General features: G+C 40.7%; 2 protein-coding genes across 3 annotated transcripts; both read left to right on the forward strand.

Annotated features, from left to right (window-relative positions):
• Positions 1-159: 159 nt before the first annotated feature.
• Positions 160-8976, forward strand: dus3l (dihydrouridine synthase 3-like (S. cerevisiae)). 2 transcript variants are annotated; one of them, XM_049603128.1, is made up of 16 exons: positions 160-442; positions 583-692; positions 2556-2820; positions 2906-3257; positions 3350-3411; positions 3518-3607; positions 3792-3833; positions 4873-5025; positions 5169-5285; positions 5496-5561; positions 5773-5883; positions 7066-7162; positions 7381-7456; positions 7792-7980; positions 8095-8223; positions 8340-8976. In XM_049603128.1, the coding sequence occupies exons 2-16, from the start codon at positions 616-618 to the stop codon at positions 8410-8412; spliced, it is 1899 nt and encodes a 632-aa protein (XP_049459085.1). In that variant the 5' UTR covers positions 160-442; positions 583-615; the 3' UTR covers positions 8413-8976. The 2 variants fall into 2 exon arrangements, with proteins under 2 accessions (XP_049459085.1, XP_049459084.1); XM_049603127.1 differs by having other exon boundaries at positions 3335-3411; positions 8340-8975.
• A 451-nt stretch (positions 8977-9427) lies between these two features.
• On the forward strand, positions 9428-13776 carry LOC125904768 (zona pellucida sperm-binding protein 4-like). The gene is made up of 12 exons (XM_049602385.1): positions 9428-9709; positions 10364-10672; positions 10755-10864; positions 10992-11163; positions 11284-11400; positions 11480-11652; positions 12469-12566; positions 12671-12810; positions 12923-13100; positions 13179-13314; positions 13522-13596; positions 13666-13776. Exons 1-12 carry the CDS (start codon positions 9508-9510, stop codon positions 13672-13674), a joined length of 1719 nt encoding a protein of 572 aa, XP_049458342.1. The 5' UTR covers positions 9428-9507; the 3' UTR covers positions 13675-13776.
• Positions 13777-14906: the final 1130 nt, after the last annotated feature.

A 14906-nucleotide genomic window follows, 5' to 3' on the forward strand; every position in this document is an offset into this window, starting at 1 on the left:
ACGTGTCATGCATCCTCAGTTTATAGGGCTAATGTGATTATTTTCCATCCCTCGGCTACAGCGCCCCATTAAATTGAAATAATAGTGTAAATATGAGTAACGGGGGAGACGTACTGTAATATGCGGAACCAATGTTCGCCTACCACTACACCACGGACATCACCAAACTGACGCACAACCGTCTCCTCATGCCTTTGGACTGTTGCTGTGCATTTCAGGGTATGAGAGTATAATACAAGTTATCTGCAGCGTCATTCGTTTAGCATTTAATTTCATGTTTTAATAGTTATGAATTAGCGTTAAATACGTGAGGTAGGTGGTGGCTAGTTGCGTCAACCTTCACGTTAGCTGTTAGCTTGTTAGCAGGGTTAGGTAGCCTACAGTCACTTAAAGCAAAGCATGCCGCAGTAGCTGCTTATTTTGGCAACCATAGAGGAAACGGGTAAGTAACTCGGCTAATTTGATTCAGTCAAATAATTCAGGCAACCTTTATGGAAGAAAAATGGAGTGGCGTTAGCTCCCGTGTTAAGCATTTCTTTAGTTAGATTAAAAACGACCAGCTGATGTATCGACATGTTTCAGGAATAAGCACTGGAGAAAGTCTGTGAAGGTGTGATGGAAAAAGCGGCGGAGGAAACCGTTGAAAAGAAGACTGATGTAGCTGTGAAGGGTGAAGCTGCCCTCAAACCACAGTAAGTAACCAAGCGTCTGTGGAATAAACGAGAAAAATTGTTGGAAAGCACTGCGAACATCCTCAAGTGTTGGTCACAGTGTTTGTTTGTTTGTTTGATGGAAGAATCTAGATTCAGACATGATGTGCCAGTAAACATAAAGCTACCAAAACGCTGAGCATCATGTCATGTCTGAGGAGGTCAAAAGTACAACAACACTCCTAGTATAAAGAACAACTTTGGAAGACCTTTTCTTTTCTCACTGCATCTTGGAAGCAGTTGAAGTTGTGCCATAGATCAATACTCTGCATCATATCTCTCCCGGCAGCTCCCTCTTCACCATGACAGTTCACTATAACTCTTCACTGGTGGCCTTTCGGTTTGGGCAGCAACTGGCTCCCAACCTGTAGCAGAGTAGGGTGGACCCATGCTTGAGGGTGCTGTCTCCCACATAATCATTTAACACTGCATTTCTTTTGTCTGATGGAGCTAACAGAACTACACTGCCAGCAAAAGACGTAGCAGCTATAGTGAATGCACTTGACTTCATGCACAGAATAGTGACTAAGATTTTGCTCCAGTTTTACAAGGACTGGCTGGTCTGCATCAGTAGCCTCTCTTGAAATTGTACCATTAAAGGTCCAGTGTGTAAGATTTAGGGGGATTTAGTGGCATCTAGTGGTGAGGATTGTAGATTGCAACCAGCTGAAACTTCTGTCAGTTACAACTCCATCAGTGTTCATTGTTTAGGAGGTTATACCAGGAGCAGAATTACCCGCAGAATTATTTTTCTCTCTAAAACAAATGGACCGGGGGCTGCTAGCTCAGCGCCTGCTAATGCATGTGCATCTCTTTTGTCTTATAACTTAAGCTCTAGACAGTCAGGAGGTTTTTACTGGGAACCGAATTATGTGCAGAGGTCTCTTAAACACGTAAATGCACAGACTAAAGCAGTTTCACTGAATGTTTTTTTGGCACTGCTCATGGCAGAGGGGCTGTTGATTGAGGTAGCTACCCCGAAAACTTGAATGTCTCTATCTAGAGTCAGTCTTTGGTTTGTCCATTCTGGGCTACTGTAGAAACATGGCAATGCAACATTGTGATCTCTGTGGATGAGGACCTGCTCTGTATGTAGATATAAATGGCTCATTCAAGGGTAAAAACCCCCACAATGATTTCTAGTTTCAGATGATTATAGACAAAAGAAAACATACTTATTATTTTATATTCCATTCCTGACAACATATCCCCATAACTCCTACACACTGGACCTTTAAATCAGTATTCATGTGGTCAGGCCCGCCCACAGAAATGGCTGGGCCCATGTAAAGGTCCAGTGAATGGGTGATCCCCTAATCTGCTTCACTTACGTCAATGCATGCGCATGCTCTCTCTCTGCTAGTTTGGATCTTTAAATTTCTCAGGTCATGTGGTGGATAGAGACGGGTTTTCATTATGAAACAGGCTTCACTTGACTAAAGCAGCAATAATGCAGTGTTTATTTTTGTTTAATATTTATGCCTCCGTGGGCCTCCCTAAGTGGCTGTGCCCCAGAGAGCTTTCCTCTTTCTCCCCCCTTATGGGCAGTCCTGCATGTGGACGTAGAGCAGCAAGCAAATGTGTGTAAAGCCAATTAATGCCTGAGGTCTTAACTCACCAGTCTCACATCTTATTAGTACAGCAGTTAAAATAGTAACAGCTTTGCAGAAGTAAGTTGTTGTGTCAAATTACAGATAAATTACACATAAATTGTAACAGATGATCTTGTAAGGCACTGCTATAGCACCATTTCACACAGTGATCATCACATACTGTATGTACTTAAGTGTTGTGTTGAATGCCAGGTTGTTACATCTTCTACATTACTACTACTTATATTTACAGATTTCTAACCACCAAAGAAAAATTTCACGAGTTTGTAGACTCAGAGTGGCAAAAAAAAGACAAGGCCAGTGAAAATCAAAAGGATGAGGAGACAAATGAGACGCCTGTTGAGGAACCTGAGGCCAAAAAGCTCAAACTAGACCCTGAGGAGAGGAATAAGGGCGGCAGACCAGATGGTAAACGTGTTCGGGGACAGAATAAGTCCAGGCCACACACAAAGCCTACTGCGTATGATGAGAAACGACTGTGTCTCTCAGTCATTCAGGTATGAACATTTAACCAGCCATTCACTAGTATCTCATACAGTACTTATCTGATACTTATTGTCGTGTCTTTTTCTATCCATGCAGGACAATAGGGAGTGCCCCTTTGGAGACAAATGCCACTTTCATCATGACATAGCCGAGTACTTTGCAACCAAGCCCGCTGACATCGGGGAAAGCTGCTACCTCTACGACACATTTGGAAAATGTGCTTATGGTCTCTCCTGCCGCTTCGCCAAGGTGCACACTACAGCTGACTTCAAAACTATGGAGAACGCAGATCTTGTTAAGGCCAACGAGGGTAGGATCACAGTGAAGAACAGCCTGAGCAAAGACCTCCAGAATCGCCTGAGGAAGCGTTCAGTGGCCTTCAAGAAGTCAGCAGAGTACCTCAAAACACTTTCAAACAACAAAGACAAAAGAGAACATCAAGGGAATGGTAAGACAAGTAACACGAGTTGAAGAGGTGGGGATTTGAATTTGGTATTATAATTTCAGTCTTTATAAAACTCACAGGTGATACTCGTGTAGCTGAAGTATCTGCAGATACAACAGGAGGGGAGCAGTGTGTGTCTACTGAAGCTGAAACACAGGTATAAACATCCACTCAGACCACTTCCTCTTACAGCAGTGTGCATATGTTGAGGTGCTTGGTATTTTACAGATCTTTTTACATGTTTGCTTTTCGATAAACTGCAGGCCAGCCCAGATAAACAGCCTTTAGTGAAGACTGTTGGCCCACTGACGGATGTAGATGTCATCAAGTTGCGCCCGTGTGAAAAGAAACAGGTAAATCTCAGCCAACCGTTTTTCCTCCAAAACCATATTCTCTTAAAGGAGTTTGATGACTTATTTTAAACACACAAGGAATATGATGTGATCCATTTTCAGGTTAAATAAATATTACATGAGAGTGTTTGAACAAATTAAATCTCTATTGCTAACGACATACAATTTTGTCTCTATGTTCAAGGTGGACTTTCAAGACAAGCTCTACCTCGCTCCCCTAACAACTGTAAGTACAACCAGACTGAATTATGTTCTAAGGTTAATATAGAAATTAAATTAAATCAGAAGCTGGCCCATAAAATAAGGTTTGGCCAAACTGAAAGGGGACCTGTTGTGCTTACTTTATATGGTCTTTTGCTCCAAGCGCGCTACTGCAAGTGTTTACATTTATCGGCTCCAATCACATTATTTTGACAAAATCGGAATCGATAATATAAGATTGGAAGAATCAAAACAACAAAAATGGCCAGGTTTGTCATCTATGTTTTTCTTTGTTGCCTCCGCTTTCCAATGTATAAAGATATATGCCTATTTTGTTTGTTGAAGACAAGAAGAAGATATTGAATTTGTTTACATTTTGTGCTGCTGAACCACGGATAAGCTTTTTGGATACAATTTAAATAAAAAACAAACCTTATGGGACAACTTGGATGCATTGTTTTTTTTCTTTCTTAATGCTTTGCAAAGTATCGGATCGGACCGGTTTCAAAATAAAGGACTCTGTATCTGATCGGTTGCAAAAAAAAAAAATGTGATCGGGACATCCCTATTTACATTACATACACTGCTACATGTAGCTACATGCTAACATCAGGGAAACACGTAATCTTGGTTGCCATTGTTGTTAATTTCTCCCCAATTTCAGATCATATTCCTGCTGGAACATGTCCGGTCTTGTTCAGAAGCTTTTATTGGCGATTTTTCATTGTAGAAAGTGTCGTCATACTCTGTCATAGTCATTCCCCCAGCTGCAGTGATGGTGCAGAGAAGCCAAGAGTGCAGATACGGAAGACTGAAAAATGTTGACCACTCAGAGCAGACTTTGGCTTTTTTTGGAAAGGGAGCTTAAAAAGACAGGCAGTAAATGGAGCGTTTCAGACAGAGGCTGAATACAGGTGTTCAAGTACAGACAGATGGAGAAAAATAAAGTGCATTTTGACCATAAAAGCATGTAAACATGTTCTAGTAGAAACCCCAAATACAAGTATGAACCTGAAAATGAGCAAAAAAGCCCCCTTCTAATGATTCTTTCCCTTTCTTTATAGTGTGGAAATCTGCCTTTCCGTCGTGTGTGCAAGCGCTTCGGAGCAGACATCACCTGTGGGGAGATGGCCATGTGCACAAACCTGTTGCAGGGCCAGCAGTCAGAGTGGGCCCTCCTGAAACGGCACGAAAGTGAAGATGTGTTTGGTGTCCAGGTGATGTCATCTTAGATTATTGAGATTCTTCTGAACCCATCAGAGAAGTTGAATTACTCTGTTCATGTTGTTATAAACATGGCTTGGGGCGCTGTGTGGGAGTGAAGATGACCTCAGTTCTGAAATCTAGCTTGTGTTTCCAGGTGGAGGGCTGCTTTCCCGATACCATGACGAGGTGTGCAGAGCTCATCAACAACAACACTGATGTTGACTTTGTGGACATCAACTCTGGATGCCCCATTGACCTTGTGTACAAGAAGGTAAACCCCCTATCAAACAAAGTAGTGCCATCCAGATTAAATAAAAGTTCCACTGTGGTTTTCACTCATTTGTTTTCCACCCCTGTAGTGTCAACTGCATTAGTCTCACACACGTTACTTTTTTAAATCAGTTTTACCAAACCTGTCTGTGTACTATTAAACAATATGACACCCACTGACTGATGGTCTTTGTTTGCTTTCCCTCGTCAGGGCGGAGGCTGCGGCTTGATGACACGAACCAGAAAGTTTGAACAGATAATCAAGGGAATGAATTATGTAAGGTTTTTTTTTTTTTTTTTTTTTTAATAAAATTAAAAAATCTGCATGGGGTGTCTTGGTGAATTCTGGCATTTAGGAGAAAATGGTGCCGTGTGTCATCATTAAATTTTACGTAGCAGTTAAACTGAATTGGTTTTTAATTGTCAAATCATTTTTTTCCACCCAAAGTTAAAGGATGGATTAGAACACAGTCTTTTTCTTCCTGAAGGTCCTTGATGTCCCATTAACAGTCAAGATCCGCACTGGTGTTCAGGAGAAGAGCAACATAGCGCACAAACTCATCCCAGAGATGAAGAACTGGGGTGTCTCTCTGATCACAGTAAGTCCTGCAAAAGCATCAGAGATACATGTGAACACTTGCTGCAAATGTTAAGGAGGCTGTGAGCAGCATGAAAAGGTGTGTTAAAAATCAGATTAAAATAATAATAATAACAATAACTTGAATTTATATAGCACCATTCAAGGTGCCCGAAGCCTGTTTACAGAGTAACTATGATAAACTGTGCAAGATTGTTCTAAAAAATAGAACAAACAATATACCCATAACAAAGTAGTCCCTCTCAAGCATCACTTAGTGCGTGGCGCTATATTTTTCTGCAGAGACTCTGCCCTCTGCCTGTATTTCTTGCCTTCTTTTTATTTTTTGTGTTTAAAATGCTTATCAGCGTGTACCCCCACAGTGCTCAGGTGAGGTCGTGGCTTTGTGAAAAGGTAGCCAGACCATGCAAGAGACACAGCACTGAAAAATTTCAGCTTCATTTGAACTTCATAAAACAAGAACAACGAAGCAAAGTTTGTGAATCCCATACAGGATGCCGTAAATGACACATGGTGGAGAGCAGAACACTAATCAGAGAAGCAACAGTAAGGTCAGTGTACTCGTGTATAGAAACTATCTGGAAGCAGTTCAAAAACAGTCTAAAAAAATTACACATAAATATGAACCAATCTAATGTGTCAGAAACTGTCTTTGCTGCAGTGATGAAGAAATACATAAACACGTAGCTCCCGACAAATGAGAAATCACGTAGTAGACTGTCACTTCTATGTTCAGTTTCACTGGCAAGTGTGTTTGCAAACAGTAACCAACAATCCATACCTTTTAAAACAGTTGCAGCATAAATCTAGAAATATATTGAAACTATGGAAATCAGCTGGAGTCTCATATTAAGTGGAGTCTTGTAAGACCATGTGGGCTGGACACCTTTTGATACCTTTCATTCATGTAGCTATAAACCCCCATATCTGTTGGCACACTCCTGTTTTATTTAGTAAATACACTCAACAAATTAGAGTAAAATCAGAGAAACTGTGATGTGAGAACGCTTCTTAATTGATCTGAGGTGATGTGTTGCATTTGTTTGACTTTAATGTGTACCCTTGTTTTTCCAAGCCCCTTGTGATTATGTCATGTGTAATATTTTCGTGGTCTGCTATTATTTTTATACGAGTCAGATTTTAAGTGTGATTACATACCACTGATGCTGCTGTTTTCTTACAGTTGCATGGCCGATCCAGGGAGCAGCGCTACACTAAGTTAGCTGACTGGGATTACATCACCACCTGCTCCAAGCTGGCCAGTCCCGTCCCACTTTTTGGTATGTTGATTTGTAAAGATTGCAGCTGCACACAGGTGAGATAAGAACATGTAGGGTTAGTAAAGAGTGAAATACTGGAAAAACAACCTCCTCTTTGGTGTAAAATAACTCTATACAATTTAGCGATCTCAAGGTTGTAAAATGATGCACATGCTACAGAAGAGGCATTAATTGTTGGTGATGAGACAAACTGTGTTGACCTGTGTTTATTGTTTCAGGTAATGGAGACATTTTGTCTTATGAAGATGCCATGAGGGCGAAAGAGACCGGAGTTTCTGGTATTATGATTGCAAGGTTGGTGCTACTTATATGATCACACACACACACACACACACACACACACAGTATAGACTAAATAATGTATACACCAAATTGTCAAATTGTAGCCCTAAAGACATCAAGATGATGAAGTTATCAAAGAATAGTTCAGGTGTTTTGAAGTGGGCTTGTTTGAGGCACTTGTCCACATTCAGTGTATTACCTACTGTAATGAGTAAAGTCATTGTGCTTTCTTACCTTCACAGTCACTATGAGGATAGTAAATCCACACAGAATCCTGACCAGAGGAAACATTACGGAGCCCAGTTATCTTTGTGGTGAACTTGAACTTGAGTTTGCATTTTCCTCAGGGGTGCCCTCATAAAGCCCTGGATCTTCACTGAAATAAAGGAGAGCAGACACTGGGACATCTCATCCAGCGAGCGACTGGACATCCTCAGGGATTTCACTAACTTCGGTCTGGAGCACTGGGGCTCCGACACCCGAGGTGTGGAGAAGACCCGCACTTTCACACTGGAGTGGCTCTCCTTCATGTGCAGGTGGGCAACAGCATGCTCCTAAGTGTGTTGCATTTCTTCTACTATCAGGCAGTATTAATAACTTGCTATTTGATCCTGAATATCCACTCGGTATGTACCATCTCTGTCTCTCAGATACATTCCAGTGGGCCTGTTGGAGCGAGTGCCACAGAAGATCAATGAGAGACCTCCGTACTACATGGGCAGGAACTATCTGGAGTCACTGATGGCTAGCCAACATGTTGGGGACTGGGTCAGGATTAGGTAAAGACATTTATAAAACATTAAGAAGCTCCATTCAAAATCAAGCTACACTGCTGTTAACTTTTAAATTGATGTATTTACCGATTATAATTTCTTACTTCTCCTCCTGTTTCCAGTGAAATGCTGCTTGGACCTGTACCAAAGAATTTCAACTTCTTGCCCAAACATAAAGCCAATGCCTACAAGTGATTTTCCCTTTGTCTGAACATCCAGGTCTTCTGATTTGTTGGTTTTGTTTTTTATTGGCTTGAGAGAATATGACCTAAAGAAAGAGAATTTTTTGTTTTAAATAATGAAGACTATTAAATAGTCTGTTTATTTGACCTGTGGGGTGTTTGTGTACTTTAAATATATGCAATAAAGTCTTTTTGCCACACTGAGTTATCTGTCACTGGGGAATATTGTTATAACTAACACAAAAATTCTGTAGCACTCTGAGAAATGCAGATATATGTTGTGTATATCTGGATATAAAATTGAGCTATAGAGTTGGTGGCAATAATTTAACATGTTAATGAGATCCGATATACAGTGCACTGACATACTAGAATATTAGGTACATCTGTAAAATGTAATATTAAACAACAGAAAAGCAGTGCTCCCAAACTATAAAACATGTATACTGTTTTTTACACTGGGTCACTGAAGTGCTAATTTGACTTTTGGAGATTGAGAGTTGGTGGTGGTATGTTGTGATTACTGTATTTTAATATTTTTAGCCAAGTTGATGGAAAAAACTGCAGTAAATAAAGTTTTTTATTTATTAAAATCCAGGTAAATGTCAGAATTTTTCTGTTACAAGTGTTCAAAAAAGTGTCCTTAAATGTATTTGCACATACCAGGGGTGGAATGTAACTTCAGTAAATTTAGTCTAGTTTGACTTCTGCTTTACTACATATCAGAGAAATATACTTTTTACCTAGCTACATTTATTTGACAATTCATTACACATTAAGATTTTAGGTTAACAATACAAAATATTATCAACAAATAAATTTTAAGTTATTATCATGGATAAAAATAAGACTTTAGTCCTTTTACTTTTTGTCCTTCAAATATAATGCAGGACTTAAACTAGTATTAGGGCCTCTCTATTTGGAAGGGCCTGTCTTTTACACCGAATTAACAGTTTTCACTCAGGCAGGTGGGACTTTAACAAGTAGCACGTACCAGTTACCAGCCATCAGGTGCAATCAATTAACGTCACACCACTAGTTAAAGCACCGCGGGAGGCTGCTCCTGTATCCGGGGTTTAGTCGCTGCAGGAGGGCATCACTTGGAGCCATGGTTGGGGTCAGGGTTGAGCTGCTGGTGCTGGTGGTGCTGACTGGGACTCTGCTGCCGGTTTCAGTACGGGGACAGGGGTGGGAGGTGATTGATGATGATGACGACGACGACGATGATGATGATGATAATAATGAACAGCCATACCCGTCGGAGCAGTGGAGTGAACCAGAAGGCGTTACATCGACCATTACAATGACAGGTGAGTGACTAGCAGTGATACTCTCACTAACAGTGGCCGAAGGTGGGTTCACGGACTTTAATTTTTTTTTTTTTTAATAAATGTTTTAATTCACATGAACCTGTTGTCTGTTTAGTAAGACAACCAATTCACCTGACTTTATGTCTGTGCCTTTTTTTTTTTTTTTTTTTTTTTTTTTAATTTTTAAAGTTTGACGAAATGTAACTTTGATGGGGAAAATTACTTTTGTCACAAGTTTAAACTTGAGTTCTTAAGGGGGGACAAATACATTTCTAAACTAAAATGCACATGAGGTTTGGCTGCTATGACCACATGGTGTGGTGTGACCAGTAATATTTGCTAATAATGGCTAATGCTAGCTGACTTACAACAGGTATTGGATGGTTGACTCATTTACTCACTTGACTCTATACAACATTTACTGTTATCCTATAATGGTGTCCCAGGAATGAGTCCTTAAACCAAGGCTTTTCTGAAAATATATTTTCCTTGCCCAAAACCTGGAAATGAATTGGTATTTTTGTGCTCCTGGTTGCCTCATCCTGAATGTTTATCAAAACTCTGTAGTTAGGCTGTCAATTTAGATTTTTCTTAACAAACTGGGTGAAGCTGTTTTGACTAGCAATCTGTGGTAACTACCACTGTCTCCTCCAGATGACAGTAGTGACTTTGACAATGAAGATACAGATCCTGAGGATGCATTTCCTGAAGTTGAAGGTGCCTCCACCAGTGAAAATGCCAACCCTTTTGCTGACCATGGATTCCAGTTGGAATTTGATGACACCCCTCCAAGAAACTGGGACGGCAGTAGTGACGACTTCCCGGTAGAATTTGTATATGCCCCTCCAAGGAGTTGGAGCGGCAGCACCTGTCCTAGTTCCTCTGGGTTAGATGTGGTCTGCAGTGAAGTTGGCTTCCAGATTACTGTGCGGACAGGCTCACTGAGTGACGTTAAAGTTTTGGGTATGTACTGGGGCTTGTCTGCCTATTTGAAATTTTGTTGAATGCATATTAACTTGCAGGGATTTATATTTTCCCTCTCCAGGCTCAACGGAACTGCTGTCTGTTGTGGATGCTCAAGAGTCTTGTGGTTATGAAGTGAACTTTTTCCAGAACACCTTGACTGTACCCTTTACTGGATGCAATGTGAAACATGTAGGTTACTGAAAAGTAATTGTCTTGGCTCTGTACTCTTTTTAAAAATCTAAACATGGATATGATGACTTTCTTTTTTCCTTGCATTAAGTTCATGTCTTAAAGCTCAACTTTGAAATTATTACAGACTGACGGCTACAGCCTGCAGTTGTTGTTTGCCAATGAGTTCGGTCAGACACAAGTTGCTACCGCATCTTGTGAAAGTCCCACGTTTGACTCTGGCCTCTTCCCTCGCTCCAGTGGCCAATCTAAATCCTCAAAGTGCAAACCAATTCCACCAATTCCACCAAACCCTCCAAGTGAGTGCATACAGCAAATAAGCTGAAATTGCATGGTATTCAATGCATCACTTTTGGGATGGCTAAATGATTTACTACATGTGTTGAATTGCAAACACTTTACAATGCCTGTCATTTCAGATTGTGCCGTCTCGTCAGCGGAGCGGGTGATGTGTGGTTATTCAGGAATATCTCCCTCAGAATGTCAGAACTTGGGATGCTGCACGGATTCTAATTCCTGCTACTACCCAATGGATGGTAAGGCTCCTGTTTCGGGAGATGTATTAAGTGATCTTTAACTTCTGACTACATCTGACTTTTCTGTTTCCCTTTTTAGAGTGCACTGGAGATCAGCACTTTGTTTTTGCCATTCGCTCCAGCTTGGCATCCCCCCCTGTGGACCCCACCAAGCTCGTTATTCCTGGGCATCCAGAGTGTAAACCAGTCATTGTTAATGACAAGGTTGCCATCTTTAAGTTCAAAGTTACAGAATGTGGAGCTCGTTATTATGTAAGTTATCCCCTTTTTTGACTTGTACATTGCACTTTCCACTTGTTTCTTTTAAAAGTCTTAATCTAGTGCAAGATAATGCATTGCCTAATCAAGTGATCTAAGACTTGTTAACTTGATATTGATTGCTACCACTTGTTTAGAAAGACAGATGGTGTACAACTAAAGCTGCAACCTTAAGTTTGCTTTTTATTTTTAGCTGCGTAGATGAGTGGTTTTTATTTGACGTGGCCATTCATGAGACTCTGACCCTGACCTGCTATTAAAGCAAATGTTATGTCACAAGTGGATGGACTGAGATGCATCTAGATTTTCTGATCACATGCTTGCATAGCACCTTTTGAAGTTGTGTCATTCTGATTTGAATGCAACATGGGTTTCAACTCTAATTTAGTTGAAATTCACTTGCAATCTTCCATATGCATTTCCTCCTAAAGCCTGGGGTCTAAAACGTCGATACTGTAAATGAACACCCTCTGAAATATGTATATACAGCAAAGTATCCCCTGATAAGCACACGTTTCTGTATGATTCTGACATGATTGTATCTTACAGCAGTTTATGATTAGACTGATAATTTGCCTCCCAGTAAAAACCTGAAAGAACACTGAAGGAATTCTAACCAGGAGAGTTCAGCTGGTTGCAATCTGTAATCGTCACTGCTAGACACCACTAAATCTTAAACACTTAAGAAATTTTACAAGTTACTCTAAACATGCTGTCAGTTATGGAAACTGCTTCAGGCAGTACATCATACATGCTGTGTAGCCTGGCAGACCTGAGCTTAACAACTGAGGAAATGTCAACTTTTGACAGGAAGTTAAAGGGGTGAAGAGCTACATGGTTGAAGTGCAGAGTGTCGTTAAAGCCCTAAACCTCAAATATGGCATCATTACAAGAAGCAATCCACTCAGGTTTGTGGTTGTACATTTTAACTGAGTATTAATCCTGCTGTAAGCTCTCTGTACATGCATATAGTGCCAAGCTTAAACTGCCCACTTTTTTTTTTTAAATAAAGGATTCAGGTTGAATGTCGCTACGGCCCATCAGGGAGCCCTATAGCTAGCGTTGGCTACATGGTCAAGTACCTGGATTCCATCGTGCCAAAGTTCGTCCTCGGCAATGGCTTATATGGTGTTCAGCTGAGAATTGCCACAGGTGAGGTTATACACTATTTTTCCCAACAAATGCAGGGACAATCTTTGATTAACGTGTCTGGAGTGAAAGCGCACACAACTCTGAAACTAACATTTTTGTGTGATCTCAACAGATCAGACATATTCCAGCTACTTGCCAAAAACATCTCAGCCCTTGGGACTGCTCCTTGGCAAGCCAGTGTATCTCGAACTGCGCCTGAAATCTCCAAAACCAGATGCAGTCATTCTCGTCAACTACTGTTTAGCTTACCCTCGCTCTGCAAATAATGCTCTGGTGCTCATTTATGAAGGGTAAGTGACTCCGATTCCACTGTGTGTATACGACTAAAACATGGCTTTGCCTTAGCCTTAACTGCTGTGTGTCTGTAGGTGTGCCAATCCTTACGATAAGACCGTGTCCATCCTTAAAATTGCTGGCAATCCAAAAAATCGCCACCAAAGGCGCTTCTCAGTTAGTGCCTTCCAGTTCATGGAGCAAAAGACGAACAAGTACCTTAATGAAGAGGTGAGTCAAACTATTCAGGAAGCTGTTGTGGGTTTAAAGGTGTGCTGTACTCAACAATTACAGACTTGACTGAACACTAGCAAAATGAGCCCTGTCACCACAATGTGGCGACTTGTTGCATAAGAACAATTGCTACTGAAGTCTTAGCTGAACTTTGTAATGCTGAGAATTTAAATTTTTTTTTTGTGGGTTTCTTTCCCCCTGCAGATCTATTTCATGTGCTCCGCAGAAGTTTGTAGGCCAACAGAAAAGGCTTGTCCTGAACGTTGCTTTGATGGAAAGGTTAGTCTCTAAAATTTGCAAGTGTGTAACCAGCTTTTAAATATCTAATCAAATCCTTTCTAATTCTAGGCACCATAAGGATTTGGAGATGGCAAGAAAACATGTTAAACTGAAAATAAACAGAACATTTTAGAACAACATGAGTGTCCTTTTTGCTGGATAAATGTGGCTTACATCTGGTGTAAATTAAAGTCTTTGCATGCTATCAAAATCAGCTCCATGTGCTAAAATGTTACTACTTTGGTAATGTTGTGGCAAAATTTAATTTAGTAGATATACAAAAGTGCTTAACTCTGTCCCCAAAGTAGCATGACCATCCATTTTGAGGGACAAATCAGTGTCTTGGAATAACTGGGTCAGTCATCTGATTTTGTGACTTTACTGACCTCAGGATGATGCTGCACTTGAAACTACTTTCTGTGGGACCTGCAAGTCTTTACTTTGAAGGTACAACCACAGAGTGATCTTCAGTGTTATTGAGGTTTGAGTAGAGACTTGGCAACTAGCCCAAGAGGACAAACTGTATTATGCAATAGTCAACACCTACTACATTTTGCAAGGCAAGTTGGAGTGAGGAGTTCAGCAGCAGTGTTCTTGATCAGCTGCAGAGCTGGGTTTAGGGAGACCTCGCCAATAGAGACATTTGCTGTAGTCTAGTCTGTGGAAGGTGAATGCACACGCCCCCCCCCCCCCCCCCCCTTTCCCCCAAATCCTGCTGAGACAGTCCTCTCAATCACTGATATACTGGATGATAGTTGGCTGACTTTATTGCCACTGTTGAAATCCATGTTAGAGTCCATGACTAAGCCAAAATTTCTAGCTTGATCTCCAACTTGTAAGTTGAAGCGAGTGGCGACCATCATTCCTCTTGACAGTGTTCAGTAAATTGCAGTTTCTTTTGTCTGATGTGGTAATCAAGGGGTTAACATTTACCTGCACCTTGGTACAAACAGTACCCATGAGAAGTTTGTTTGGTACAGAATTACCCTGAGGTGGTTTCTATGATCCAGAGTCTGCCAATTCAAAGTGAAACCACATCATCAGAAGTCACTGAAGTAGACTGGAATGTTTTGGTGTAAGATGAGACCTAATGTGGTTAACTTCAGGGTTTCTGTTACAAGTGTTCAATGTCAAGACTACATCTTCTTTATTTGGCTTGGCAAACTTATAGTATCCATTGTCACTGAAATAAATGACCAACATGTCTTGCAGAAGCCATTTGTGGGTTTTTATTAATGCACTATCAAATGTTTACCTCAGAATCTCATGGTTTATAATGTACAATACAACTTTCTGAACAGGTTTATTTT

The sequence above is a fragment of the Epinephelus fuscoguttatus genome, linkage group LG17, assembly GCF_011397635.1.
Source record: "Epinephelus fuscoguttatus linkage group LG17, E.fuscoguttatus.final_Chr_v1".
NCBI classification, from domain to species: Eukaryota; Metazoa; Chordata; class Actinopteri; order Perciformes; family Serranidae; genus Epinephelus; species Epinephelus fuscoguttatus.

Excerpts from the sequence above, each read along its gene's own strand:
- dus3l (XM_049603127.1), top strand. The coding sequence starts at position 616 with ATGGAAAAAGCGGCGGAGGAAACCGTTGAAAAGAAGACTGATGTAGCT. Across the intron at positions 693-2,555 it reads GAAGCTGCCCTCAAACCACA|ATTTCTAACCACCAAAGAAA; the intron begins GTAAGTAACCAA and ends TTATATTTACAG. Across the intron at positions 3,834-4,872 it reads ACCTCGCTCCCCTAACAACT|TGTGGAAATCTGCCTTTCCG; the intron begins GTAAGTACAACC and ends CTTTCTTTATAG.
- LOC125904768 (XM_049602385.1), top strand. The coding sequence starts at position 9,508 with ATGGTTGGGGTCAGGGTTGAGCTGCTGGTGCTGGTGGTGCTGACTGGG. Across the intron at positions 10,865-10,991 it reads CTGGATGCAATGTGAAACAT|ACTGACGGCTACAGCCTGCA; the intron begins GTAGGTTACTGA and ends AAATTATTACAG. Across the intron at positions 12,811-12,922 it reads TCAGCTGAGAATTGCCACAG|ATCAGACATATTCCAGCTAC; the intron begins GTGAGGTTATAC and ends TGATCTCAACAG.